General features: G+C 39.9%; 2 protein-coding genes across 5 annotated transcripts in view; both read right to left on the bottom strand.

Moving 5' to 3' along the window:
• Positions 1 to 16547, bottom strand: part of Galphao (G protein alpha o subunit) — a 131177-nt gene extending 114630 nt beyond the window's left edge. Inside the window, exon 1 of the mRNA XM_019053553.2 lies at positions 15956 to 16547. Coding sequence (XP_018909098.1) covers positions 15956 to 16073 — 118 coding nt within the window. The 5' untranslated portion in view covers positions 16074 to 16547. The remainder of the gene's footprint in view (positions 1 to 15955) is intronic.
• Positions 16548 to 21962: 5415 nt separating this feature from the next.
• RanBPM (Ran-binding protein M) overlaps positions 21963 to 27712 on the bottom strand; it is a 64909-nt gene continuing 59159 nt past the window's right edge. Inside the window, exons 9-11 of one of the 4 annotated variants that reach the window (XM_019053523.2) lie at positions 26598 to 26709; positions 25022 to 25210; positions 21963 to 22298 (exon numbers count right to left, since the gene is read on the bottom strand). In XM_019053523.2, the coding sequence (XP_018909068.1) occupies positions 25056 to 25210; positions 26598 to 26709 (267 nt within the window). In that variant the 3' untranslated portion in view covers positions 21963 to 22298; positions 25022 to 25055. Of the gene's footprint in view, positions 22302 to 25021; positions 25211 to 26597; positions 26710 to 27712 lie in introns of all 4 variants that reach the window. The other 3 variants (XM_019053522.2, XM_072301217.1, XM_019053524.2) reach the window with 3 other exon arrangements.

The following is a 27712-nucleotide window of genomic DNA, read 5'->3' as shown; positions in this document are numbered from 1 at the left end:
ACTCTCAGGGTAGGGTGGGATATCCCCTCCATTTTGGCCTCAACTTGAGAGCTTTTTTTGAGCTTGGGAGTTGATTCCAGAGAAAACCAGTGGCACCATCGTGTTTCTCGCGAACTTTTACATAAGAATCAACAGTCAAATCGCAAATTCCTCACACATGCAACATCTCCATTAGATCAATAAAGGCCTTTTAAAAACTCCAACTTGGCAATGGACGAGAAGTTGTAATGAATCTTTCCCAGGTGCTGTGGTCGTCGATCTTGTCGAGTCGCGGGATTCTGAGGAAAAACGCCGTATGAACATTCGAAAGTTGCCAGATCTCTCGCGATAAAATAATTATCTTTGAGGACGATTTTCCCTTCACTTCCTTGAGGGAACTTTCCTTGAAATTTTCAAATACTCTAGCTTAAATTACTGATATAATCGTCTGAAAAACACTGACAAATGTCCCTGAAAATGTGTACTTTATAAACACTGGAAAAAAACACATTGGATCTAGAGTCCAGACTCTTGAAAACATTGACAAGAAAAAGAACTTTTGATTCAATCAGATTTAAGCTTAAATCAAAACGAAATCCGCTCAAATTAAGAGGCTTGGTTCTTGATTTAAGCTTAAATCTGAATGAATCAAGAGTATTTTTTCTTGTCGATGTTTTTACGAGTCTGGACTCTAGATCCAATGTGGTTTTTTCCAGTGAAGGGCAGATCGGCAACGCCTGAGGGCTCTTAAGGCGTTTTTTCTTCGCGCGGCACAGCACACAATCCGCGGATCACAAGCCACGCTCCGATGAATCGAAAATCAATAGGATCTATTTCGACACCCACACATCTGACTCCAAGGAGCTGAAGAACTCTAGGCGACCGTTCCGCTGCCGTGATAGCGCGAAGAGAGCAGTAAATGCATGCTGGGATGAACCTCGAGACACATAAAAGCATGTGCTATCCATGGCTCATACAGAAATGCACCAGTGACGTGGCGTGCTTTGCGATATATCGATTGTTATGCCATTTAAACCTATAGAAAAGGATCGATAATCAGCGAACACCTTAATAATCGATTCTTTACCATGGGTTTAAATGGCAGAACAATCGACATATTGCAAAGCACGCCACGCCACTGAAATGCACTTACTGCTATCTTCGCTGTCACGGCAGTGCGGTCAGCGCACGTGCTGTGCACTCGAAGGGCGTCCAGGGATTCCGAGAATAGAAAGTTATTAAAATTGATATCGCAGATGCGATCGGCTCCCACGAAACGGTTTCGCATTATGGCCTTGGTAAAAGATGCGTGAAATCTTGCCGACGCATTAGGATTGAGATTCTATCCTTTTTCGTTTCGCGGAGGCAACGGAGTGTCCTTATGTTTAAAATATCGAGTGGGATATAGAGATGTAGAAAAAAACTAATGTTCAAGTTATTTAGTGAAATAAAGAGATGTACAAAGTACTTGAGCGCGCGAAACATGGGAAGAGATTCAAAATGAAATGTCATTTTGCTAAGTAGTTAAACTTCATTTTTGATACAATTTTGACGATCTTACGGGCGCTGCGTATGCAATCCGCAAGAAAACCCCGGGAATTCGACGAGGAACTCGAAATTTGATTCATTTTTATTTAATTATTTGTCTTCTTTAAAAAAATGTGGCATGTATTGGTAAAAAGGCGTATGAGACTTCTAATGCTGCTAGAATTGTGCAACGTAGTTCTCTAGTTGTAAGGAACTTATCCGACGGTTCTGCAATGAATTTTTCCCTGAATCTGCTCCTAGTTTTCCCTCACGATTGTGAGAAAGTAAGTCGACTGTGAATGAATTGCATCGATACGCAAGCGCTGTAACAAATTGCACAATCTTAGCAGCATTGCAAGCCTCATACGCTCTTTTACCGAAAAGTCCTCAATTTCAAAATTCTCTGAAGTTTTGGAGCTTTCTGACATACCTACAATCCGTTATTCGTTACTTCCGAATCCCATTTCTAGATAATAATGATTACTCTTCCAGCTTTTCCTCTCTTTAACATTTGCGGACCTAGCAAATTGGCAACATTGTTTTGCTCCATTTAAATCCATGGAAATGTATCGATTCCAGGAGGGGCCAAGTGCTCCAACAAGAATCGATTGTTCAACATAGGTTTAAATGGAAGGAATCCGGTGTTGCCAAATTACTGGATCTGCTTCTGCTCTTGAGTGGCATTGTGGATACTGCGTTGGCTGAGGTCAATGTTTTGATTTTTGAGAGGAAGAAGCTATACTAAGCAATGAGCATGGACCGTTCTATGGACGAAGCAACGCACGGTGGTTCGAGTCAATGAAAGGGGTCGGACAAAATTTGGGAACTTTAAAAGCTTATATCTCCGTTCATACATAACTTTGAGGTTCTAAAAGTGGTTCCATTGGTTTCTTCGTGAAAGGAGGGGTATTGATAAGAGCCTTTTTTTGCCCCCTCCTAGAATCTGAAAATTTATGCGGGTTTACCAAGTTGACTGAATGTAGTTTACGGAAATAATCATGATTTATCCCATAGGCCACTGGATACATGTTAAACGGTTGCCTAAACATAGGTCTGCAGACGTATTTTAGCAAAAATTCGTGTTTTCTATCAGTTCGAGGCTTTTATGACACCGAACGCATCGTCTAACTAAAACGAGCTTTTGGTATGTTATCAAGGAGGCTTTAGGACACATTTTAACCCTGGTTTGGTTTCAGTTAGACGATGCGCTCGGTGTCAAAAAAGCCTCGGACTGCTAGAAAAACATGAATTTTTGCTAAAATACGCCTGCAGACCTATGTTTAGGCAACCTTTTGAAACGTATCCAGTGGCCTATGGGATAAATCATGATTATTTCCGTAAACTACATTGAGTCAACTTAGAAAATCCGCATAGATTTCCAGATTCTAGGAGGGGGCCAAAAACGACCCTTATCGATACCCCTCCTTTTCCACTGAAGGCACCCCTTGAAACGTCAAGTGCGCGACGAAATAAACACCAAAATTTGTAGTTTTAGTCAAAAATTTCGCGTCCGATCGACTCGATCCACCGTGCGACGTGCGATTATGAAGTCTGTGCCCACGGCTCGTGCATTTTCTGCGGCTGGCCGGGGACGCGCGCTTGAAATCCTGCCCGACCGGATTCTCGGCTGGATAAATGTCACAGGTGCCCACTGACTCCGCGTCGCTGATTTTGCTGACCAACTCCCGAAAAAAAGAAAAGAAAAAAATATGCATACGCCGAGGTAGGGACAAAAACTTTTGTTCCAGCCTCCGAGGAACGAGGAGCTATTGACTAACAGTACACCCCCTTCTCGTGCTCAATGTTACGTCATTGGGACATATTTATGCTAAAAAGAACTATGTTGCATGTAAACCCTATGCACATAGTTCCATTTAACATAAATACGTCCATTTAGTGAAGGAAAGATTGGATCTATTCATAAATCGTCGTCTTTTTTACTAAAGGACGTAAATATATTTCAATGTTGCCAAATTTCCCCTCGCAAGTTGAATTTTGACGAGGAGAATCTTGGGCGTTTCATCTTGAAAATTTCCATGATTTTTCCTCGGATCTCATAAAAAATCAGTAAAATTTTAGACAAGAATTACACAGATTTTGTAAAAAAATGTTGCAACCTTGGAATGAAGTCAAGTTACTTCGTGCGGTGAAATAGACTATTCGGCTTGAAGACGAGAGAAAAAATATTTTTAAGAGCCTGCTATCTTCCCTAAAGGGTATAGTCACTTTCGGAAGTCAACGTTCAGATTCGCTCAACAGTGGCGATTCTAGAAAGCTGGCAACGCTGTTTTTCCTCATTTTAAATGTATGTAAAACAATAAATTCTTGCTGAGGCACCTTGCCTCACATAAATCGATATTTTTAAAGGATTTTAATGGAGAAAAAGCAGTGTTGCCAAGTTGTAGAATCACCACTGTCGCCTAACGATGACTGCTGTTCGAGTAATCCAAAGTTAATTTGCAAAATTCCCGGGCAAAACGCTCACCCTAACATTCATTAGTCATAATTTGAAAAACTTTATGTTCATGTAAAGTATCTTATCATCAATCATCATAGGGTGGAAATTAGCGTTGACCTTGTAACACTTTTGCAGTCGTGTCTCATCCAATTACCTTCCTAAAGGGGAAAAAGTGCGAAAAACACACAAAACTAGTAGGAACTCGTAGTCCACGATGATGTACTTAGGTGGCTATGGCTGTCGTGAAAACATTAACGCCACTTTAAAAAGAAAAAGCCCTGCATAAGTCCTGGGACATTGTAAAGTTTCCTTCCGTACCTAAGACGAAAATTTATTTTGTACTTGTTAATATTTTTCCTCCTGTAACTTATTAAATAATTTCGTTCGTCGTTAGTATCGGAACGTTACAAGAACTAATTATTTAATGTTCATAAAGGAGGGATATCGATGAGGGCCATTTTGGGGTCCACCTTGATTTTCGCAATTTTACGATTTTTGGCATATTGAAGGCCTGAACTTTACGAATTGCATCATGAAGTGGTCATTTTCGGTCTCCTCAATGGCCTAAACATGAATCTGCAGGCCGATTTATGCGAAAAATGCGGATTTGTTGCGGTAGAATGCCGAAAAATCCACGCATTTTTCGTCAAAACCGGTCATTCGATTCACGTTTAATCCTGTAGTAGATCCAAAAAGAAACTGAGAGCAACAAAATCATGATGCATTCCCTAACATTCAGAGCTTCGCGAGCAATAAATTGCTGAGTTGCAAAAGTGGGAGGGTCAAAAAACGGCCCTTGCCGATATCCCTCCTTCCGTCAAAAATTAATATTTGGTCGAGAAAAATTGTGCATCAACCGAATGTTCATACGATAAGCTGATTTGCGCTGCCGTTTAAAGGAAAACGCCGTATGAGCCTTCGGACGTTGCCACATTTCCCTCAATAAAAACTGAGTTTCCTGGGAAAATTCTGAATAGTTTTCCTCCAATTTTCCAGGCAATTTTCTCATAATTTAATCTAAAATATCTGAAAATTTAGAGAGAAAATACGCATAACGTTTTTCAAAAATAAATATTTTGTCGGGGGAAATTTGACAACGGCAGAGTGCTCACTGGACCAAAAAACACATTGGATCTAGAGTCCAGACTCTTAAAAACATCGACAAGAAAAAGTACTCTTGATTCAATCAGAATCTAGCTCAAATCAAGAACCAACCAAGCCGCTTAGTTTAAGCGGATTTCCTTTTGATTCAAGCAAAAATCCGATTGAATCAAGAGTATTTTTTCTTGTCAATGTTTTCAAGAGTCTGGACTCTAGATCCAATCTGTTTTTTTTTTTTTTTTTTTCCAGTGCTCATATGGCATTCTTCCTAAGCACAGCAGCACGGGTTGAATCAGTCCTTGCGGATTCGCGGTTTCCGCGAAACGGGTTCAATATATCTGGATCTTTGTTTACACTCGCCGTGCGGCGCGGAGTTCACCTGAAACGATGAAAGTGGTGAGCGGCCCTCGCGGAAATGGCAGATTTCCAACGGGAGAATGAATGAACGGCCGAAAAGTTAAGTCTCAACTTGGCAGGGCACCGGCGGGGCGGCGGCGGGCGGTTGGGAAGTTGAGAGCGGCTTTTTGAGGGATTAGCGCGGAATTTTTTGCAGAATTAACGCGATTCTTACCCGCATTAAGCGAGGATTAGATCGCCTTCCCCTTCCCCGCGCCTCCGCGGAATTTTTCAATGGGTCTCGCTGCACTTTCTGTCGCTCCCGACGTAACGCCGTATCTCCATTTCCACACGGACCCCGGAAAGCGTTGAATTATACGGAGAACAGGGCTCATGTGGATATTGAGTGACGCTCTTACATCAGAGGGACGTTCTAAACGTTTAGAGCTACGGTTCCACAAGGCGCGGTCGACACGAAGTTTACCGCGCGACTAAGTATGACGATTTTAAACATGGTCATTGGCAGAACCTGGGGGGGGGGGGGGGCGCGTAAGGGGTGTCCAGACTCTTAAAACATTTGGATAGAGAAAATACTCTTGATTCAATCGAATTTTTTCTTCAATCGAGAGCCAAGCCTCCTAAATTAAGTGGATTTCCTTTTGATCCGAGCAAAAATCCAATTGAATCAAGAGTATACTTCCTTACAATTGGACGTATTTCTATCATACGGAACTATGTACATTAAGACATGATCCCTGAGACCCATAAGAATATGTGCATAACAGGGCTCACGGCATAATGCACATAGTTCCGTTTGATAGAAATACGTCCAATTGAGTGAACACGGAGAAAATAGCTTCGTGCATGGGACCCGAAGTTGAGGTCATATGGATCTCTGAAGTTTTCTGATCACGCATCCGAAAACTCGAGGTCGAGCTGCCGAAGTTCGGGTCAGACATCGAGGCACCTCGGTATGTATCGGATTACTTCAGATGTGTAACCCGAACCCTTCGGTATATATCGAAGTACTTCAGATGTCTGACCTGAAATTCGGCAGCTGGACCTCAAGTTCTTAGAAACGTGATCCGAAAACTCCAGAGATCCATATGACGTCAACTTCGGGTCCCACGCACGAAGTTTTTTTCTCCGAGTATAAATAATTTATGGCCAGATGCAAATTATAAAATTCTTAATCGGTCCTATGAAAGAACTATTCTTCCCCACGTTCAGTCAAATATTCTCAAAATGTGAGGGAATGGGAAAATTCTTCCCCCGCAGATCTCCTGAATTAAAAGTTTATTCAAAATTACTTTTATTCTTTTAAAATGAGGCTTAAAAAACGATAATTCTGTGGTGCTGTAACCTTCATTCTGCCAGAAAATATCCGTGTCTCCTTTCTTTACATAATTTGATTTACCTGTCCGCCGTTGCCACAGTACACGAATAGCCTTTTCAGTAGCAACAGATTTGAATCATCGCACGGCCAAAGTCGCGTCGCGAGCTGCTTGTGAAAACGTGGCTTTCGATTAAGTTGTGGGTCCGGTTCGAAATAAGAGGACTCTCGGTAATTACTCGGTGAGCTTTACTGTCGCGCTGCGGAAAAACCAGTGGCGTGGCGTGCATTGCGATCTATCGATATTTCCTCTTGAAGCAGTGGTAAATGATCAATTATTAAGGAAACACACGGTAAATTTTCCTTCAATATATATTTTTTTTTTCATTTTAACTGAGACTTTAAACTTAATCCATGCAGATTGTGCAAATATTTCAAAATCATCAATTGCGAAAAACACTGACTTAGCGAGTTTCAATATTAAAGCTTAACAAAGAGCGGAGCAACGTGCTGCCAGCGCGAAATGCGCACCGGCGCCTACTAACCTAAGCGGATACTGCACGCATTGCGCGATGCGTGCAGTATCCCCTTAGGTTTGTAGGCGCCTGCGCGCGTGTCGCACGCAGAACTGCCCGCCGCGCGCGCGGTCAACCTGTTCTTCTTTATTCAATTCATGCTCTTCCTTCTCCTCTTTTACTTCCTGTTCCCTTTTTATTCATCCTCCCTCTTCTCCTGATTTTTATTGAGTTCTTACCATGAATACGTTCAATTTGAATGATTTGTCATGTATAGGGCACAAAATTCGTGTAATTTATTCAGTAATAAGCCGTGAATGATCAACTATCGATTTTTCCCCACTTGAAACTATGACAGTGAATCGATTATTAAAGTGTTCGCTGCGAACACCCTGTTTATCGATACTTTTCCATAGGTTTAAATGGCTGATCAATCGATATAATGCAAAGCACGCCAAGCGACTGGGAAAAACGTCGTATGAAAATTTCGACGTTGCCAAAGTGCGTCGGATAAACTAGGAATTTTCCGGAAATTTCGTCTCTTTTCGGCTACGAATTTTCGTGATAATTCTACACACAGTTTGCAAAATGCAATCCAATTGGTAATTTACGTTACTATGTAATAAAAGTAGTCTACTTGCGCTAGTTAGAATTTGAAATATATTAACCATACCCAGAAAGTATCGCACCAAGGTTGCGAACCACCTTGAAATTGCCTGATTAAAAAAAGACGTCACAGGTAATTCGCTTTACTCCACAAAAACTCGTGTCGGAAACTGAATTTGGCGCGGAGCCCGGACCATAAATAAGAGAGTTAGCTGATCCTGGACTTGAACAAAAAAAGGTTTCCTCCGGTTTTATCCGGGTCAAAAGCGTAGCGTGCTTTGCGATATATCGATTGATCTGCCATTTGAACCTATGGAAAAGTATCGATGAACAGGTTGTTCGCAACGGACACCTAAAGAGTCGATTCTTTACCACAGTTTTAGATGGGGAGATACCGTAAATCGATCATTCACGCCTCGCAACTGATCCCGCTGGACGGAAAGAACAACACCGGGGGAAAGTTTGAAGCTTCCATGACGTCGACTGCCCGGCCAACTTTTGACGACTTGAAAATCGATTCGTCGAGGAAAAGACGGCGCGGCATTGTGAGAAGAATAAATGATTCCAGCGTTAATTAGGTCGGAAACAGTCAAAAACAATCAAGTTCTTCGACTTGATCTTTCCGTCTGAGTTAGGAATCGCTTCCAAGAATTTTACTTCATCGGGTGAGAGCGGTTGGCTTCATCTCCTTCCTCCAGATGCGGTTTTAAAAAGTTGGCAACAATGTTTTTTCTCTCCATTCAAACCTACGGTAAAGAATCGATTCCAGTTGGAGAACCTCCAAAAGTCGATTCTTTTCCATATGGTTTTATAGAGAGAAAATACTTTCTACTACTTTTCTTAGTAGAAACTACTTTTTTTAGTAAATACACCGAGATTTTTTTTTCAGTGTACAGTTTCAGGGTTTCCATCTCATTCTCGAGGAACATTTGGACGTGTTTATGCTAAAAGGAACTATGTGCGTAGGGTCTTCGTGTGACATAGTTCCTTTTAGCATAAATACGTCCATTTGGCGACCATGTTCTTCTCCGTCCCACACAATCCTGCCGACCTACTTAATCAGCGCGGGGACATTTCCGGAACCGCCGAAAAAACGCGAAAAAGTTAAAGATTTAAACCTCAAGGAAAAGCAGTAAAACACCCATAAAACTTGCCGAGCTTACATTTCTCACCTTCTTTCCTCAACACCTCCCCCCCCCCCTTCGCACCTGGTCTCCGCGGTGAGACCATTGGTAGAGACACAGAACGAGTCGAAAATAGAACCAATATGGAAATTGAGGATTGCCCGTAAAAAATAATTCGATGCAGTCTTTTTCTTCTCTGCTATTCAGAGTGGGTCACTTTAGGGTGACAAAAAGTTGAGCGAGGTTGCCATAATAACTTCATCGGAGTGTCCACCTTAAAAAAACCAAAATTGGAGACTTTTGGGGACTTATAGGGGTATTTTTTCAAGAAAATCGGGGACTTTTTCCCCCGAAACAGTAAGAGAAAGGGAATTACTTACAGCGTTAAAAGGCGTAGTTTATAAAACTAATTTTACAAGTCATGTTGAATCAATGAAAGCATACGAATGCGCGCAATGCGTGAAGTATTCATACAGTCTTGTAGCCGCTAATGTGCGTTTTAGGCTAACTAACCGACTGCACTGCGTTTGGCGTAGTGCGAGAAGTATTTATGTAATCTAGTAGGCGCTAATGCGTTCCACGCCGATCTCACTGTTTGGCGCGATGCGTGAAGTATTCCTTCAGCCTTGCAGGCGCCAATATGCCGTGCGACCGCTTCTCCGCGGATCCACTCACCTATCGGAATGCGTACGTAGTTACATGGTTACAAAATCGATCCGGATAATCCAGAGTCCGGATACGGGATAATACGAAGCCGGATAATCCATAGTCTACTGTATGAAAAGCGGACCATAACGTCACCATTTTCAAGAAAATCGATGACAGAAAGCAAGCAAGCGTCCGTACCTACCTCGTCATCGACGAAATCCAAGACGATCCCTAAATCACGTAACGCACTTTTCCGGCATTTTTTATACCCCCCCCCTACCCTATTGTAACACTTCTGTGATATAGGTCCTTATCATTTAACACGCAAAAACAAAATGGCGTAAAGCCCTCTTCCACCCCCTCCTCCCTGGAGCGTTGCATGATTTAAGGAAAACCTTGGGAAAAAAAACACATTGGATCTTGAGTCCAGACTCTTGAATACATTGACAAGAAAAAGGACTCTTGATTCAATCAGATTTAAGCTTAAATCAAAAGGAAATCCGCTCAAATTAAGAGGCTGGGTTCTTGATTTAAGCTTAAATCTGATTGAATCAAGAGTATTTTTTCTTGTCGATGTTATTAAGAGTCTGCGCTCTAGATCCAATGTGTTTTTTTTTTCCAGTGGACGATCCCAAGCCCGAAATACGACCACCCCCTTTAAGAATCTTTTAAGTTTTTTTAAGCTAGAACAACTTTCATCCATCGGGCGCTTTCCAAAAAGTTCGCCGTCGACGGAAAGTTCGCACAACGGGGCTCCATACGGCGCATTGTCACGCGCGCGGGTGACACCTGTAGTTGGCAGAAATACGATACGAGATTACGGAACGAAGCCATTGATGAACAACAGGTGCGCATTTTCCGTTGTCGTGGCCGAGTTTCGCACATGGATATGAATGGAAAACAGTCCTAACACAGCTTGCCAAAAATTGAAATTCACCCCCTCCCCCCTCGCTCCTCTTGCGACTTCGCTATTCTGCGCCTTCGACGGGTAAGTGGCGGAGAAGAAGAGAAGATACTCTTCCGTGCTAAGGAAAAACTCCGTATGCACCTTCGTCAGTTGCCAAACTCCCTTTCATTACATACGAATTTTTAGGAAAACTCGTGGATATTTTCCGGTCAATTTTTCGGAGAATTTTCTTTATAGTCAAATCTAAATTATCTGAACATTTCGAGAGGAAATATTTATAACACTCATCCAAAATAATTATTTTCTTGGGGGAAATTCGGCAACTCTCGAATGCTCATACGGCGTTTTTCCTTCACGGCAGTGCTGAACTCCTTACCGCTAGAAATACCGAATGGATTTTGCTGGCATGGAAAAACAATGAGAAAAAATTTCGGTCATGTAAACCGTATTTAGGTACGGTATGGACCACGAGACAAGGTACGAATTTAAGCATTCTGATACATGTAACTTAATCAGAATTTCACGTAGAACACGATTCGCGCAATGAAAATTACTGAAACCAACTCCGAACGGAGATATTAACATTTTTATTTCACATTGGTTACGAGGAATTTGAACTGCCCGCTCACAAGAAACTCAAAGCTCTACGTGAGTCAAATCGCGCACTACAACGGTTTCAGCAATCTTCTCAATCGAGCAATGTTCATTTCCCACCATGCGTTTTTCAAACTATAAGTAATTTGCTACATCTGAGCCAAAGCGTCAAGATTGAGGTTATCGATGGCTGTAGGTTCCAACGGAATATAAGCCACTAAACCAGCAAAAAAAAAAAAAAAAAAAGATTGAGGTTGCCAGATTTTTTTTATCGCAGAGACGTTCATGATAACGTTTAGCGCGCGATGTGAATCACGTAGAGCATTGAGCTTTCATGAGCGGGTGGTTTGAATTCACGCATCAAGAATCATTAAATATCTTCATAAGGAGTTGATCCCGGTACCTAATTTTCGTTGTGCGCGTCGTGTTCTACGTGAAATTTTGGTTGTGAAACGTGTATCAGAATGCTGAAATTCATGCCTCGTCTACTGGTCCATTCGTTTTAAAAAAGCTCGCGAGCGTGCTGTACGAAGTGTACTAGCGAGTTCACTTTTTGAAGAGTGATTCGAAGCTGTCATTATGATTAAGATCAAGCCTGAGTGGAATGAATTTGATCACCGTAATTTCCGGCTGTTGATATGAATATTCTAGAGAACTGAAAATGATTAACTGCTATTTAATAACGGTTCAAGAACTTGATTTGTCATGGACATTATTTCAATTTACTTTCCACCGATCAACACCTATCCAAGTAGCAGCGATTACGATAAGTTGCGATTTGATAGGAGAACGTATCGCGATTTGATCGACGTCGAATAATTGCAATAATATCGAATAAAGTATTTCGATTTCATTCGCATTTTGCGATAATATCTCGATTTTGACGAAGGCGATTTATCGATATTCCATCAAACAAAAAAATCATGATGAATTGAGATAAAATTTCGATTTTATCGAGCGCGATTTTACAGGCATCAAATTGCGACAAGTTCGAGGATATTCGCTCCGATGTCGATGATCCTATTCGCCGAAAAATCTTTGAAAAATCGCGACTTAATTTCAAAATATCGCGATTTCTCCGTTTAAAAATGATACTTGGGTGTCAAAGAGTATTTTCCGTTGAAAACTCACGGGTATTACAATGGGCCTGTTGCATGCAAGAGATACAGCCGTGCGAATAGACTTTATAGAGGTTAAATGACATGAAAAGTACGATGGTCGCATTAAAAAAGTCTGAAATACATTCCTTACTGCGCAATTTGCGTTGTTAGGAGCGCGCTTTTTCAAATTTCCCGCGTCGGGGGGCAGTTTTCTTACGGAAACAATTAACGGCAACTCGCGGCTATTTCCGGTCAACTAAAACTGACAACATAACCTAAAAATCGGAGCTCGTGATATCGTGAAATGAAATGTAGAAGGATTGCGTTGGATATTTAAAAGTTGATCGATTTGGTGACCGCATAAAGCGTATATGGACCACTATAAGAGATCGCGTTGGGTTTGTGAACAAACTGAAGGAAAAAAAAACAATAACAACAACAACGACTCGGCATCTTCCGGAAATCACCGAGCCCGCCGTTTGCTCGTTTCCGGTGATTAGAAAACTGCCCCCAGACGCGGGAAATTTGAAAAAGCGCGTTCCTAACAACGCAAATTGCGCAGTAAGGAGTGTATTTCAGACTTTTTTAATGTGACCATCGTAATTTTCGTGTCATTTAACCTTTGTTAAGTCAATTCGCGCGGCTGTATCTCTTGCATGCAACAGGCCCATTCGACAAATATTAATCCTACGCCCTACGGAAATTTCGATTTCATGGATCAATATAGAGTCTCTTCGACGGGTGGGCCGCATTCGATGGTGAGACTACCAAACCACGTACATAGATTGTAGTGCCCGGAAATTTCCGCCCCTATTCCATTTTTTTAAGAGAAATAGGTACAGAATTTGTGGAATGAAATTCCCTGACAATTGAATAAGATATCGACGGTGAAACTACCAAACCACGTATCTCGGTTTGCGACGTCGCAGACTTCCTGTCATACTTTATTTTTTAAATGAAAAACTACTTGACATCCAGTCTTGAAAATTTCTGTGATTTTTCCTCTTTGTGCGGAGAAAATTCCGTGAAAATTTCAAGGAATGATATTGATTTGGTCTACCTCAAAAAAATAAAATGTGAGCGTAGATTTTTAAACACCGCAAACGAGATACGTGGTTTGGTAGTTTCACCGTCGATATGTCAGATGGTTAACAAGACATGATTTGAAATAGTTTTCAGGCAAAATGTGATGTTCGAAACGTCAAACCCTCTCTGGAAAGCAAATAAAGGTTACTTAGCAATTTTTCTCTGCCACTTGCGTCATTTTCCCTGACATCTCCAGGTTTTCCCTGACTTCTTTTACATAATTGAGGGGCTTGGAGGACAAGGCGCATAAGTGCGGATTTTGAAAAAAATTAGATATTAATGATTACAGGTAGAACTAGTAGTCTGAATGCATACTCTGTGAAAAATTAGCTCCCAAATTCCAGTTTAAAGCATCAAAAAGTCACCTCGAACTTTCTCTCCGCCATAAGGACCCATGTAATTTCGAAACTTGGCATTTTTCGAAATGGCAAAAACTGCACTTATGCGCCTTGTCCTCCAAGCCCCTCGATTGAAGCTATGCTAGATGGTTAAAAAGACATGATTTGAAATAGTTTTAAAGTACCTAAGGCAAAATTTGTTGTCCGAAACGTCAAACCCGTTCTAGAAAGCAAATAAAGGAGGCTTAATGATTTTTCCCTAACTTTCACGTCATCTCCCGACATCTCCAGGTTTTCCCTGACTTTTTTTTAACTCCCCGACTGCTATCAATTCCCTGACATTTCCTGAACTCTATACATATTCGTGATTTTTGATTACCTAATACCTCCGTGAGTACCACGGATTCAGATTTGAAATTGAAATATTTTTCAGGCAACATTTGCTATTCGAAACGTCAAACCCACTCTAGAAAGCAAATCGACGGTGTATAAGTCGGCAATCACATATCTCGGTTTGCGACCTCGCAGACTTTCTGTCATACTTTATTTTTTAAACGGAAAACTACTCAACGGCAATTCTTTAAAACTCCCGTGATTTTTCTTCTCTGTGCAAAGAAAATTCTGCAAAAACTTCAAGAAATTATGTCAATTTGTTCTCCTTTAAAAAAATAACACGGAGGCGGAGATTTTCAAACACCGCACACGAGTTATGTGATTGCCAACTTACACCGTCGAAATACATTTGAAATAACAATATTTCCCTGTCATTTTCTCTCACATCTCCAGGTTTCCCCTGACTTTTTTTTTAATTCCCCAACCGAGGCAACCCTGTAAAATTCATGCGGCCATATCGTCACCTTCCAGGCAAAGTATCACAAGCGCCATACGACGTTTAAAAATTTCCGCCGCCATTTATTTTTTTACAGAGAAATTGTTCAACGAAGCTGTCCGAAAATTTCGCTGAATTTTCTTTGTGCTGCCGATAAAATTTACCTAGTGAAATTTCCAAACAGATTCAACCAACAATTTCTCTGTAAAAAAATAAAATGGCGGCGGAAATATTTAAACGTCGCATGGCGCTAGTGATACTTTGCCCGGAAGGTGACGACATATCGACGGTGAAACTACCAAACCACGTATCTCGGTTTGCGACGTCGCAGACTTCCTGTCATACTTTATTTTATAAATAGTAAACTACTCAACGTCAATTCGTGAAAACTTCCGTGATTTTTCCTCTTTGTGCGGAGAAAAATCTGTGAAAATTGTAAGGAATGATATTGATTTGATCTCCTTCAAAAAAATAAAATGTGAGTGGAGATTTTTAAACACCGCAAACGAGATACGTGGTTTGGTAGTTTCACCGTCGAATATTTCCCTGGCATTTTCCCTCGCATCTCCAGGTTTCCCCTAACTTTTTTTTAATTCCCCAACCGAGGCAACCCTGTAAAATCCAAGCGGCCAACCCGAAATTCCCGGCGACACAAGTCGTCAGGAATCACCGGGGCAGTATCGACATATCGCAAGCGACGGAACTGACCGTTGCATACGATAAAAGGGAAACTCGGAAGGGAAAACTCGGAGAGGAAAACTCCCCGGCCGGGCGCGGCGCGGCGGATGGCATCGGCCGCGACCGGTACGCGGGGCGCCTGGCGCTTTCTCACATGCGCGCGTGGCTCCACCCATGATACTATTGAGCAGGTGCTGCGTTGCCAGCCCGCCCGGCCCACCGCCAATACCCCACCATTTATTCAACAATTGGCCGCCAGACCGCCATCCCTCATCCGAAAAAAACATATCCTTCCGTCGCCCCGAACGCCGCCCTCAAATCATCAGCCAGCGATGGGTTTCCGGGGAAATTCGGGGTCACCAATTGACAACCCTGCGAGAGAGACGTCCACCAAAACTTTTTAAGATCGGGCTGGAGGGATTGTTAAATGCTATTTGGAAAGTGAAAAAAACCCGTAGAAAGCTACGAGATTTTACACATTTTGAGGGGGAATGATGGTGTGCTGACCGGGTTAAGGCGTTGCCTTCTTCCAGCGTGAATTTCGGGTTGACGAATTGACAACGTTGCGAGGAAGAGGTCTACATGATAAGTTGAGGAGCGGAATGAATAATCACTGCGTTTTTGAAAGTTTAAGCTCGTTGAGCTTTTACGCTACGAGTGGGGTTTTTTTGGGGTGGGGAAGCGTGAATGAATGGAGAAAGGCGTTGCCTTTTTTTGGTTGAAGATTGTGGTGGGCTGGGGGGTGAGGGTAGGGTGTTGGTTGAGTTTGGTGATAAGAGAGTGTGTGATAGCTCACCTAGTAGGAGGAGTTTAATGTCTTTGGCGGCTTGTATGCCGTCCTCTTTGAGGTTCTTCTCGATCTGTTTACTTCGGGCGAGAGCGGCCCGCTCTTCCGCGGACATAGCACACCCCATTCTGCGGCCGGCTTCACGAACTAAAGTGACCAAACCAGCTCCGTCACAATTGGGCTCGCAGCAATGGAATGAGACGCGGTCCAGCCGATCAAACTCCAGGGTTCGGCTCACAGACGCGCCGCGGGGGAGAAATATATCGGGGAACACATCGCCATCGTTGGCCCGCACTCGAACACAACCGCACAATCACTTGTCAACACATAATCAACGGGGTCACACTTTCAACTGGAGGCGCCCATCCTCGCGCGCGGATCTCGGAGTCGGCGGTGACGGGTTCCGGGTTCGATTCCGGTGGGGCCTGGGAGGATGAGGAGATCTGCCCTTCCTGGGAGACGGGACGGCGGCACGCACTGAGGGAACACTCGACTCGGACTGGGCTCGCAGTGGAACGGGGCAGGCTGCCTTGTGCTTGCTGCGCCCGCGCTGGATAAACTAGAAACCGTTGACACAAACCGGAGGATTTTTGACTCCGCCCCAGTTTCGACTTTTTCGTGAGCCCCGCCGACGGCGCTCCCGCGTGTCGCGCGCTCTGTCGGCCGACGCCGCAGTTAAAACCGCCCGCAGGGTGCTGCGCTCTGCGAGAACTAATCGCTGTTGACGCGGTAAAATTTAAATCGACGCACGGTGATACACCAAAATCGCACATTGACGGCGTAAGTTCGCAACCACGTATCTCGTTTGCGGTGTTTGAAATTCTCCGCCTCCATATTATTTTTTTGGAGGAGAAAACATTGACATCATTCCTTGAAGTTTTTGCCGAATTTGTTTCGCACAGAGCGGAAACATCACGGCAGTTTTACTTACAGAGTTGCCGTTGAGTAGTTTTCCGTTTGAGGAATAAAGTAATAAAGTATGGCAGGAAGTCTGCGACATCGCAAACCGTGGTTACGGACTTACCTTGTCGATATTTGTCACCTTCCGGCTAAAGTATCTCAAGTGCCATGCGACGTTTAAAAATTTCCGCCAGAATTTCATTTTTTTACTGAGAAATTGTGGGTTGAATCTGTTGGAAAACCTCACTGAATTTTATCAGCAGCACAGAGAAAATTCAGTGAAATTTTCGGACAGCCTCGTTGAACACTTGCTCTGTAAGAGCAACGGCGGAAGTTTTCAAACGTCGCATGGCGCTTGTGATACCTTGACTCGAAAGTGATGTATCGCTGGTGCGAAACTCCAGAACCACCTGTCTCGGTTTCCGGCGTTGCAGACTTCCTGTCAATCCTGTCATGCTTTATTTTTGAATTGGAAAGTTACTCAACGTCTCTTTAAAACCTCCTTGATTATTCTCCTCGGTGCAAAAAAATTTCTGAGAAGACTTCATGGAATAATGTTGATTTATTCTACTTCAAAAAAAACAAAAAGAGAGTGGAGATTTTGAAACATAGCGACGAGATATGTAGTTTGGGAGTTTCACCGGCGATATCTTGTTTGCAGCGTTTCAAAACTTCCGCTCGTATTTTTTCAGTGTCAACAGAAAACAAACTGCGGAATATTTTACAGACCGTTCTTCACAAGGAAAAGAGAAAACGGGAAAGTTTTTCAAAAACTGTTGCAGAGTACATATTTCTTTCAATCTAAAAAGTGAATTACGACTCAAAGTCTGCAGTGTTTTTTTTTTTTAAAAAAAGAAAAAAAAATCTCGAAAGCTCTTAGGAAATCTACAGTCTCCAGACTTTCAATTTGGATTTTACTTAAAAATTTTGCCAAATAGGCTTTGCGTCTTTTAAAATTTTAGTAATGTTTTCTCGGAATTTTTGCAAGGAGCTCATCAGCAAATATGTGTCATATCCATGGCCAAAACGCAAAACCACATATCTCCATTTGCAATCTTGCAAACTTCCTATCATACCTACTTTATTACTTCTTCGGTTAACTACGCGATGTAATTTCTCGAAAACTTCCTTAATTTTTCTTCTGTTCACAGAATATTTTGAATAAATTTAAAGCTACAATGGTGATTGTCTCTCTTCATAAAATAAAAAAGAGGAGTGGAAACTTGGAAACACTGCAATGGAGATACGTGGTTTCACTTTGTGGCCGTAGATATAATATGCACCATTAGTTTTCCTATGTAGATAGGTGATATTGTGGGTTATTTGGTCTCATTGCAAAATTTAGTCCAATTTTTAAGCGATCACTAATGCCACTTCCTTTTCCTTTTTAAGCAGTACATAAAAGGCACATTGAGGGCGTAAGTCTGCAATCACATGTCTCGTTTGCGGTGTTTAAAAAACTCCGTTTTTGTTTTATTTTTTAAAGGAGAACAAAGCCGCATCATGCCTTGAAGTTTTCCTTCGGTAATTTCCTTCGCACAGAGAAGAATCACGGCACTTTAAAAGAATCGCCATTGAATAGTTTTCCATTTAAAAATAAAGTATGACAGGAAGTCTGCAACGTCGCAAACCGAGTTATGTGATTGCCCACTTACACAGTCAACAAAGACTGTCAATTTAAAATAATGAAACAGATCGAGTTCATAATAATAGTTATATTTTTGAAACGATGATTATATAAATGACCTGATTACAAAAGATTTGTCTTCATATTCATACAGGAATTATTGGAAGTAAATCTGGTTCCTAATGTGTTGTTGCTTTCATGATTATTAGCGGAACTACACAGGATGATTCAAAAGTCACGTAGTACCATCAACACCAGGCATCACCCCTTTAACTTTCGAATTAATTGGGATGGAAGCTTGAAATAGTGCGAGGGCTCCTTGGTCGAAGGTATGACTATTGTGGCCCCCAAAATTTAGAAAAAACCCCAAAAACCTTAGAGGTTACAGGGGTGCATGGTGCAGAGCTTTTGGATCACCCTGTAGATACACAGGTTGAGTTGAATGAAGAGTATTGATGGGCAAATTTGCAGAGCCATATCTCACATTTTATCTTTGATTAACATCATTTTTAAGAAGAGTTTCCGATTGACATTGTTACTTTTTAGTTCATTTAACCTATGATATTCATTGAACTGTGGTATCCCAGCTAGCACTGTCAGAAAAAAAGGAGACTGAAAGCTCAACTTTATCATTACGAATCTGTTAATGAATTCGATCGGTCAAGATGATCAATTCTTGAATAGTAGGGCGAACACCCTTATTGCAAAAAGCAGCTGGCAGATCAATGGTTCAAAAATGGCAAGACGCAAAAAATTCCCAAAAAATCGACAGAGTAAATTGATTTCTACTTCCAAACCTACAAAACGCTCAAAATATTTGAGAGACAAAAATTTATGAGGCTTATAACAGACTTCAGGACACATTTACATATTTCTTTTTACACCTTTACGATATGATACAATCCCACATTTTGTACAACAGATATATGTTTCCTTGCTCCATTTTTGTCGGATCTCAGCCTCCGAAAACAACGTCAAAAATTAGCACAGACTAACAAAATCTAGGCTCCCTATACTTACAGAAAATATTTACTATGTAAATCTACTCCTATACAATTACTTTTTCAAACATCTTAAAATATGATCCAGTGAGACAGGGCCAAAATTACCAGTTGATAGAATTTCCTTACAATGGAGGCAACGCTTTGAGATTGTTCTTAGCCAATTATGCTAATCTAAATATTTTATACTAAATGAGAAAGACCTAAATTACTATTCATAAAACTTTAGGTAGTTGATAAAGTGATGGAGGCACATTCATCTTCATTGGTTCCAGTTAATGAGGAAAAACCTTTGGATCAAAGTAGATATTGCTCTGTCTCGAACTTTAATTTCAATGGACGTCAATGACCACTTGAAACAGATTCAATTTAAATAAGAAGGAAAAAAAACCGGATTTTTTTACATTCAGCCAAAATTAAATATTTAAAAGATGTACTGAAAAACACCCCAAAAATAACACCCTTACCTTCAAAATTGGTTGACAATTAGATTGATGGTTTTTAATTCTAAGCATCATTTATTGCAATAATAGGTGTAGTAATACCGAGGAAAAAAATATTAAAGGCATATTTAGACATTTGAAGGGAATATCTTGTCATTTCCCCTCTTTCCAATAATTCTGAAGGTGCCTATAATTGAGAATAGTAACGGGCTTTCTCATTAAGTATTTAACCGAAGCTGAAAGCATGTCAAAAAACGGTCAAAGTAAGGTATCATCTTACTCTACTTACTCAGCAAAGTTCAGTTTCAGGCTTTATTTCAGAATTACTAAACGGTTTGATCACAATGGCGAATGGGCATTCATGACTTGTGAATCACACCAATAAGATTCCTGCTAGGTTTTACAGCTCACAGATAGAAATATGGAAACCCTACACAAAAGAGAGGGTCGAACAATTGTCTTGAAAAATTTATGGAAGCCCTCGTGTGCCAAAGTAGTGTTGACAAGGGTTCAGAACCGTTTTGTAAAGTGCTTCTCCGCTTGGAATAAAAAAGTTTATAAGATTTAGCTCCATGATCTAGTGTCTTCTATTTTATCAGTTGCTTGGAGATAAGCCAAAGGACTGGAGCAAATGCTTTTCTGATTTAATGATTCACTGTAACGAAAGAGGCAAAACTGGATGAAATAATTTCAAGATCAAAAAAGATGATTCGAACAAGAAACTTAAATGGGGTAAAGAGATTTGAATGATTAATGCTTTCTGGAACCAGGCGATCTAAATCCAAGCTTCTACTGAAAAGAACTGAGAGACAAAGTTTTCAACGAAATTGCGGAAAGTAAATTCATTCCGAAAAATATTAATCGGGGGCTTTAAAAAAATAGTAAATTTAGATTTCAATCTAAGCGAAACGAACTTAAAGAAAATGAGAAAAGAAACCAAGGTGCTAGAAAATCTCAACATTTATTAAAAATTGAAACATGTTCGGTTTCAAAATCGTTAAATCTTATACTTAGAATTCAATTCAATGTACACTATTTACAGTAGTTAGGCATTCACTTGCTTCGACAACACTGAATTTCCTGGGCCTTTAAATTAAGAGTCAATGACAGGAGTCATATTTAAGTAGTTTGGGACTTACTCCCAAAAACATCTGGGCGTTTAATTTGCTTCTTCAATTAAAAAATTCTGTGTGATGACATCACAGGGTTATGTCGAAACGTAGACCTACGACTAATAAGGAGGTAAAACGTCAGACTAGCAGAAAATGATCCTATCAAACACCAACTAAAGACTTGGCTGTTTATATTATTTTTTGATTTGATTACTACAAGGTAAACATGAAATTACTCAGCGTAGTTTTAGAGTTTCCGTGAAAATAGATAAGGGAAAAATATCTACCCACAATTCGCAGGACTCACTGGAAAATAATGTTTTAGATTGTCATTCACGATCGGATAAGTATAAATAATGGAAGCACTGATGTCTAGACAAAAAGCTCACATCTTGAATATTTTGGATTTCAGCCAAAAAAATTTGCTTCTTCTCAAAGTTCGGTTTTCAGATTGATTTTGCACTAATAAGCTACAGGTTAAATGATATGCTACAAACATTCAATCTGGATATTCGATTAGTCACCCGAAATTAGAAGGTTCCTGTAAGACATAACCCCTGGAGACTCCTCCGAAACAGTCAGCAAAACTGTCTAATATCACAGATGGAGGAGAGCCTTGGCATTACTTGCAGCGGCAAATTTTTGCGGAGGGAATGTAAAAAATTAGGAGGTTGATCGACACTACAAGCATTTTCAGATGTTATCTCAACCAAACATTTTTCAAAGAAATTTTCCCTCCATTTATGGAGACGCCAAGATTCTTTCTACATAGGAAGGTTTGGCACGTCATTAATGATGCTTGACTTGAAGATAAGAACTCGAAATAACTCAAATTGTGGGAGAAAGGGGTTTCGGTACTGTTAGGTTTAAACACAACAGAGGAACTTGACTTTGATGCGTTCAGGTTGAATCCGAAATCAAAATAAAGAGACATAAAATAAAATGATTTATAATTGATTCATCTATGGTGATCATGTGTAACGTACAGAAAATTAAAATATAAAAAGCCCAGAGTAATAATTTATACAATCAAAATTATAAAATAAAAGTTGATTTGTGAGAGCTTGTTTATCGATCAGTACTTAAAGACGACTGAAGACTTGCGAGACAGGAAATTCACTGTCCTTCAGAGATGAATGTGCGTCGCAGACTCATCCATTGTTGAGCGAGTAACACAAAAAAGGAAACGATCGTAGATGCTTGAGACTCCCAATTCAATTTGGTTTCTACTCCGCAACTGGTAGTGATATTGGTTTAGTTGACTGCTAACTACTGGAAAAATGAAAAAAAAAAAAAACAAGTAAAAATGAGAATTTACCTCAACAATGCTTGACATCTGCTGTCACTGAATATGAAAAGGAGGGAAGAAAACAAAAGTGACAATTGCAAAAACTATCTTTGTGAATGATACTGGAGGTTTTTTAACCAATGAACATACTACAAATAGAAACAAATGCAAAGAGCACTGCGCTATTAGAGTTGCGATACAATCACATTTTTAGGAACCTTCGTCCAGGAGGCAATTATTTCTTAAAAGCAGGAACTTGAATTTTTGACCAAAAATATACATAGGTATTTTAAAGGATAAACCATAAACGAATAAATTCATTTTAGGGCCTTTGCAGGCCAGCAATTGCATTCTAATTCGACAATTTTGAGCCTGAACATGACAGAATATAATGCTACACTGCTAGGGAAATATGCTGCATGAAGAGTCGAATCTGTATGGCTAAAACACCCCAAGGAAGGACCGACTTAATTGTTACCATAGCCAGGATTCGATCCCAGATACCTCCATTTTAAGACATTTTCAACTCATTCCTTCTTGGCTTTCCACTAGCTCATTCCTGCTACATTGATGAAGACATATGTCTGTAAATGGTCGCAAGGAATGAGATTAAAATCATTCAAGCGATGCTGCAACACTAGGGAAAAATGCTGTACGAACATTTAAAAGTTGCCAAATTTTGCCCTATTAAAATAGTTTTAGGAAATTTTAAGAGTAATTATTAAAAATTTCAGGTTCTTTTGATTCGATTCCGAACAAAAATTTCTGATAAATTAGAGGACAATCACAAATTTCCTGGAAAATTTGTGATATATCAAGGGAAATTTTGCACCGCTCAAGGATTAATACAGCACCCTTCCTCGGCAGAACAGGAAATTGAGCAACTTCATCATGAAGCTGTCATTAGAACCGTACATTTCAAACTTCCTCCCGAATATTTCGACATTTTGGAGCTATTTTGTGCCAAATTTTTTGTCGAACGCTCCTTCACGTAATGTTGCCCCTTATCTTAGATTCTTTTCCTCGTGGCCAGTCATTTTCTATTTCTTTTTTTTTCAGATATTAATGAATTCCTGACACGGGTGAGTTTATTTCATGTCCAGTTACACACAGATGCCAACGCACAAGATGGAACACACAAGAAGTCCAGGATTAGAGGCCAAGTTCCGAACCTGCTCTCCATAAACATTCTTGAACTCTTCCACTATGCATTTTTCATTAAACTGATGTTCAATAAGCAAGCATACATCTATGTCTTACATTTAAGTTCTGTAACTTGTCAAATTTCCATTTCTTGTTTTAGTTACATAGAAAACATCTATTGATCTATGATTTTTCAGCTATGGGTAGGTTTTTGTCTCGAGTTGAGCCTGCATGTGCAATCTTTCCAGCTTACTGTTCTCAATTTTCAAAAAATGATCTAGGTTTTCAATTATTGCAAATAAGCACCTGTAAGGTGTTGGGTTGCGTAGTAACCAGAGATGGATCTCTTGGTATAGAAGTCAAAAATCATTTATTGGCGGTAAGCAAACTTGTTACTTGAACCTTCATTATTATTTAACAAATAACAAAAAAGCAGAATATCTACTCTTAAATGGAAATTGAAGTAGTGCTAAAATGCATCTTTAATAGACCCCGCTTTATTCCTACGACTTTTGAAGGGAAAAAAAACTTAAAACTAGCTTGCCAGCACCAAAAAGTAGGGATTGTAACTAACTCATTATCTGAATTTTTCATTGCACCTTACATCCCTTGGGTGCAGAATATTGAGGTCCTTTGATATTCAAAATTAATTAAAGCAATTAAATATATCGCTAGTAAGTTTCAACAAAATATGTTGAAATCCACGAATTAGAATTCAAACTGTGAACAGTGACCAGTAAAATCTACCCATTTAAGCATCAGTAGAACCCATCAGGAGGCTAAGAATACACTTGCAGCTGAGATTATTAGGTTAAAATATTCATTAATCATGGTTATTTTGCCAGCAAATGCTCGATTTGTCCACGAGAAACAACTGAAATAACTAAATCAAGTTTACTTTTGGAACGATTACCAACTTTTAAGCTTTTTTCAAGTTTGTTTGCTCGGCTGCTATTGGTGCTATTAGAGTACAACTTTTTTTACCGAAACCTTGGAAGAAAAAAAAATTTTTGCAAAGCTAATCATCACTACAATCACAATCGACAATCACTTGTTGACCTCCTAACATGGCTATTTGAGGCAGGACGATTAGTGACATCCATGGTATGGAGGATTTTATTTGAAAAAAATTCCAAGATTGAGATAAAGGTTGACGTGTTGCCTGTAAGCAGACATTACATGAACTACTGTCAATTGACAGCAGGCTGATTTCAACAAGTTAATTGCTGCAGATAAATTTTGATCAAAAACCATTTTGATTAAGGTTTTAGAATTTTTCCATTTATACCTTTTTTTGATTAGTTTACCAAGCGCCATGAGACCAAATAAGTAGAAACTTGTTGACAAGGAACAAGTATTGATAACGTCTTGATATTCAGAAACTGTTTTCTATTATTTGGTATTGAAAATCGATATCGGTACTGTGGGCGGGAGGAGTCAATTCAACCCAAAGATTCTTAACAATTTATGAACAAATTTGCGAGAATCAACAAACAACGAATGACCGAAAAAATTTGCGAAGGAAAAAGGAGAATGAGAGAAGAGTTGAAGATTTACTTACAAAAGGCGAGAGCACGGACATTATTGAGAGATCATTAGGACTGGCGGAGTAAATGATCGACACTAGCAAACGCACAGGAGCCTAGTTCAGAGCGTGACATCAGCGCTACCAGTTGTCTCGCATGGCACACATCTACTTCTAATGGAGGTCTTCGCGGTAAACTGCTAGATTCTGAACACAACAATGAAACTGAAATTAAAAGGAGTGGTTGGATCAAAAGATGGTCAATGTGTTCTTCACGGAAAATAAATAAAATTACTCACACCCCCAAAGGTAGGGAGTCACCAAAACTAAAGAAAAAAAAAGTTGGCTGTACTAAGACCTCGATTTATCGGATCAGCAGTTTAACGGATTGATCTTCCGATCCCTTTGAGGAGTTCAAATTAATTCAAATTGACAGATTCAGCAGTTTAACGAATACCGCAGTGAAATGGATCGCTTTGTCAGTTCCGTGAAATTCCATAAATCCAAGGTCTTCGTGTGCTTAACACTGGTATCTGTAATTACTAACCGATTATTCAATTTCATTCAATCATTTACACGACTGCTACAAAACTCATTCTGCCTTAAAAAACCCTGTATAAAACTCATCACATTGTTTTTCGTCTGAGAGGAAGAGAAACATTTTTCATCCACGAGTCTGAAGAGACATCATTCATAATTTTTTGCTGCTGAGGTCAACATTGACCTCAATTTTCTTCTGTCATCTACCTATTTTCTGGGAAATTAAATTTTCCTAATTTTTTTTTTTTTTTTTTTTTTTTTTTTTTTTTTTACTGCCACACAACAAGTCCATCGGAATAATTTCATTTTCCGAAAAATTGATAGGAGATGGAGAGAAGTCAAGGTCATTTATGCCTTCAGCAGTAAAAAGTAAGTGTAGGATATCCCATCAGATGCCTATATGAAACAATTGGCTCTTTCTTTGAGACAAAGAACAATTGGATCGGGTTTAAAGGACAATTTTGTAGGATTAAATGGGTTTAAAAGATATACGAAAAAGAAATTGCACACAAAAAGGTGGATCAATAAAAAAAAAGGAGGCCATTTCCGAACTAGACGACTCAAAATACGTTCCGCCATCAGAACTTGAGAGCATTTTTCTGCATTGCTCAGTAATGCATAAGCATAATCTCAAAGCTATATTAAAAAGCTAGCCTTCAATGCTGATTCAATACAAGCTGCTGTGCAGGCAATGTGTTAAGAAATACGATTGATTAACATTTTGCGAGCAATTGATTGAGAAACAACATACGTCTAAATTTGCCATGGTCAAGAGGGGTTTTTAAAACAGTGCGCAGTTGTGAAAATTGCCCCTGAGGCTTAAAGCAAATAATTTGAAAAATCATGCCTCATGCATAATGTTGAGAGTAGAGTAAGAGAATAATCATTTCGAGTTTCGATCAGAAAAAGTACAAAATGCATTCAAACTGCATTACACCAAAAGGTACAGTTTTTCCTAGCTTTTCTTTTACAGTACCTATTTCCATGGAAAAGCTAACTATGCTGTTTTCAATAAGCAAAAAAATTTGATCCCTCATTTCATAATGCCATCCATTTGAGACCGTTAACTTACCTAAAATGGCAGAGTTGAGAGCAGCACAAACAGTTTCTCTCTGAATAGGGTCTAACTGCCAGCCTACAGGGCTATTCCAAGGATTTGCATATGCTAAAAGACTAAATGCATCCTGCAAAAAGAGAGAAAAATAATTAGAATCAGAGGCTAGAGAAATGATCATGACAATCCTCCTGCGATAATTTGTTTCAATTTTTGTTTTATCTACAGAAAAAGGGATGTCGGCCCAGGACAGCCAATCTCTCAGGGGAGCAAATTTAGTAAAGTTCAATTGAAAAATCAGAACTGAAGTATTAGACGGGGAATATTCTCCAGTAACCTTCTAAAGAATACTCAGCAAGTGGTTTACTTCATTTTTGTGCCCATAAAAAGCAAAGAAGTACATCCTTGCTGAAAATGTTGATCTTCAGAGATGATGGATTCAAACTGTGTCTAGCTTCTCCTCAAAACTAAGTTCCTGAATTGTAAACTTGACTCCAGTTTGTTGAGACTTGCGCTGGGCATTATATCAATGGCCAAAAAGCAAAATCACAAATCTTCTTTGCTTCCTTTCAAAATTTTTGCTCCTATTTTACTTTTTCGAAGAGAAACAAGTCACCTCCATTACTTGGGATTTATAAAGAATATTCGGCTCAAAGAGCGGGAAAATCAAGTCAATTTTCAAGTGATAACGTACGCTAGTTTTTCAAGGAAAAAAAGGAGTATGATGGGAAGTCTACGATGTTGCAAATAAAGATACAAAGTTTCGCACTTTGGCCATCAATGTGTAGCAATATATTCTCGAGGTGTCTACTCTGCGTGTTAAAGAAAAATCAGATGAAAAATTTTCAAAAGTCTCCCAGAAAATTGGTGCTTTATCTTAAAAAATTTTGACACTGTCCTGAGACTGATATGAAAGCGAAAACACAATAAAAACAGTGGGAAACATGGCTAAAAATGTATGTAATGATATAGGTATACAAATGTTACAACTTCAAGGCTCTTTCTTCAAGTTAATTGCAACAACTTCAATTTCAATACTTTTGCATAAAAACCCCTTCTAATTCTTCTGCATTGCCTTACCAGCCTTAAAAGATCATGCTTCATGTACTTCATCTGTACTTTCTCCATACAGT

The sequence above is a fragment of the Bemisia tabaci genome, chromosome 6 (genome assembly GCF_918797505.1).
Source record: "Bemisia tabaci chromosome 6, PGI_BMITA_v3".
Lineage (NCBI taxonomy): Eukaryota > Metazoa > Arthropoda > Insecta > Hemiptera > Aleyrodidae > Bemisia > Bemisia tabaci.
The sequence above is the reverse complement of the archived record's forward strand: the minus strand, read 5'-3'. Positions and strand labels throughout refer to the sequence as shown.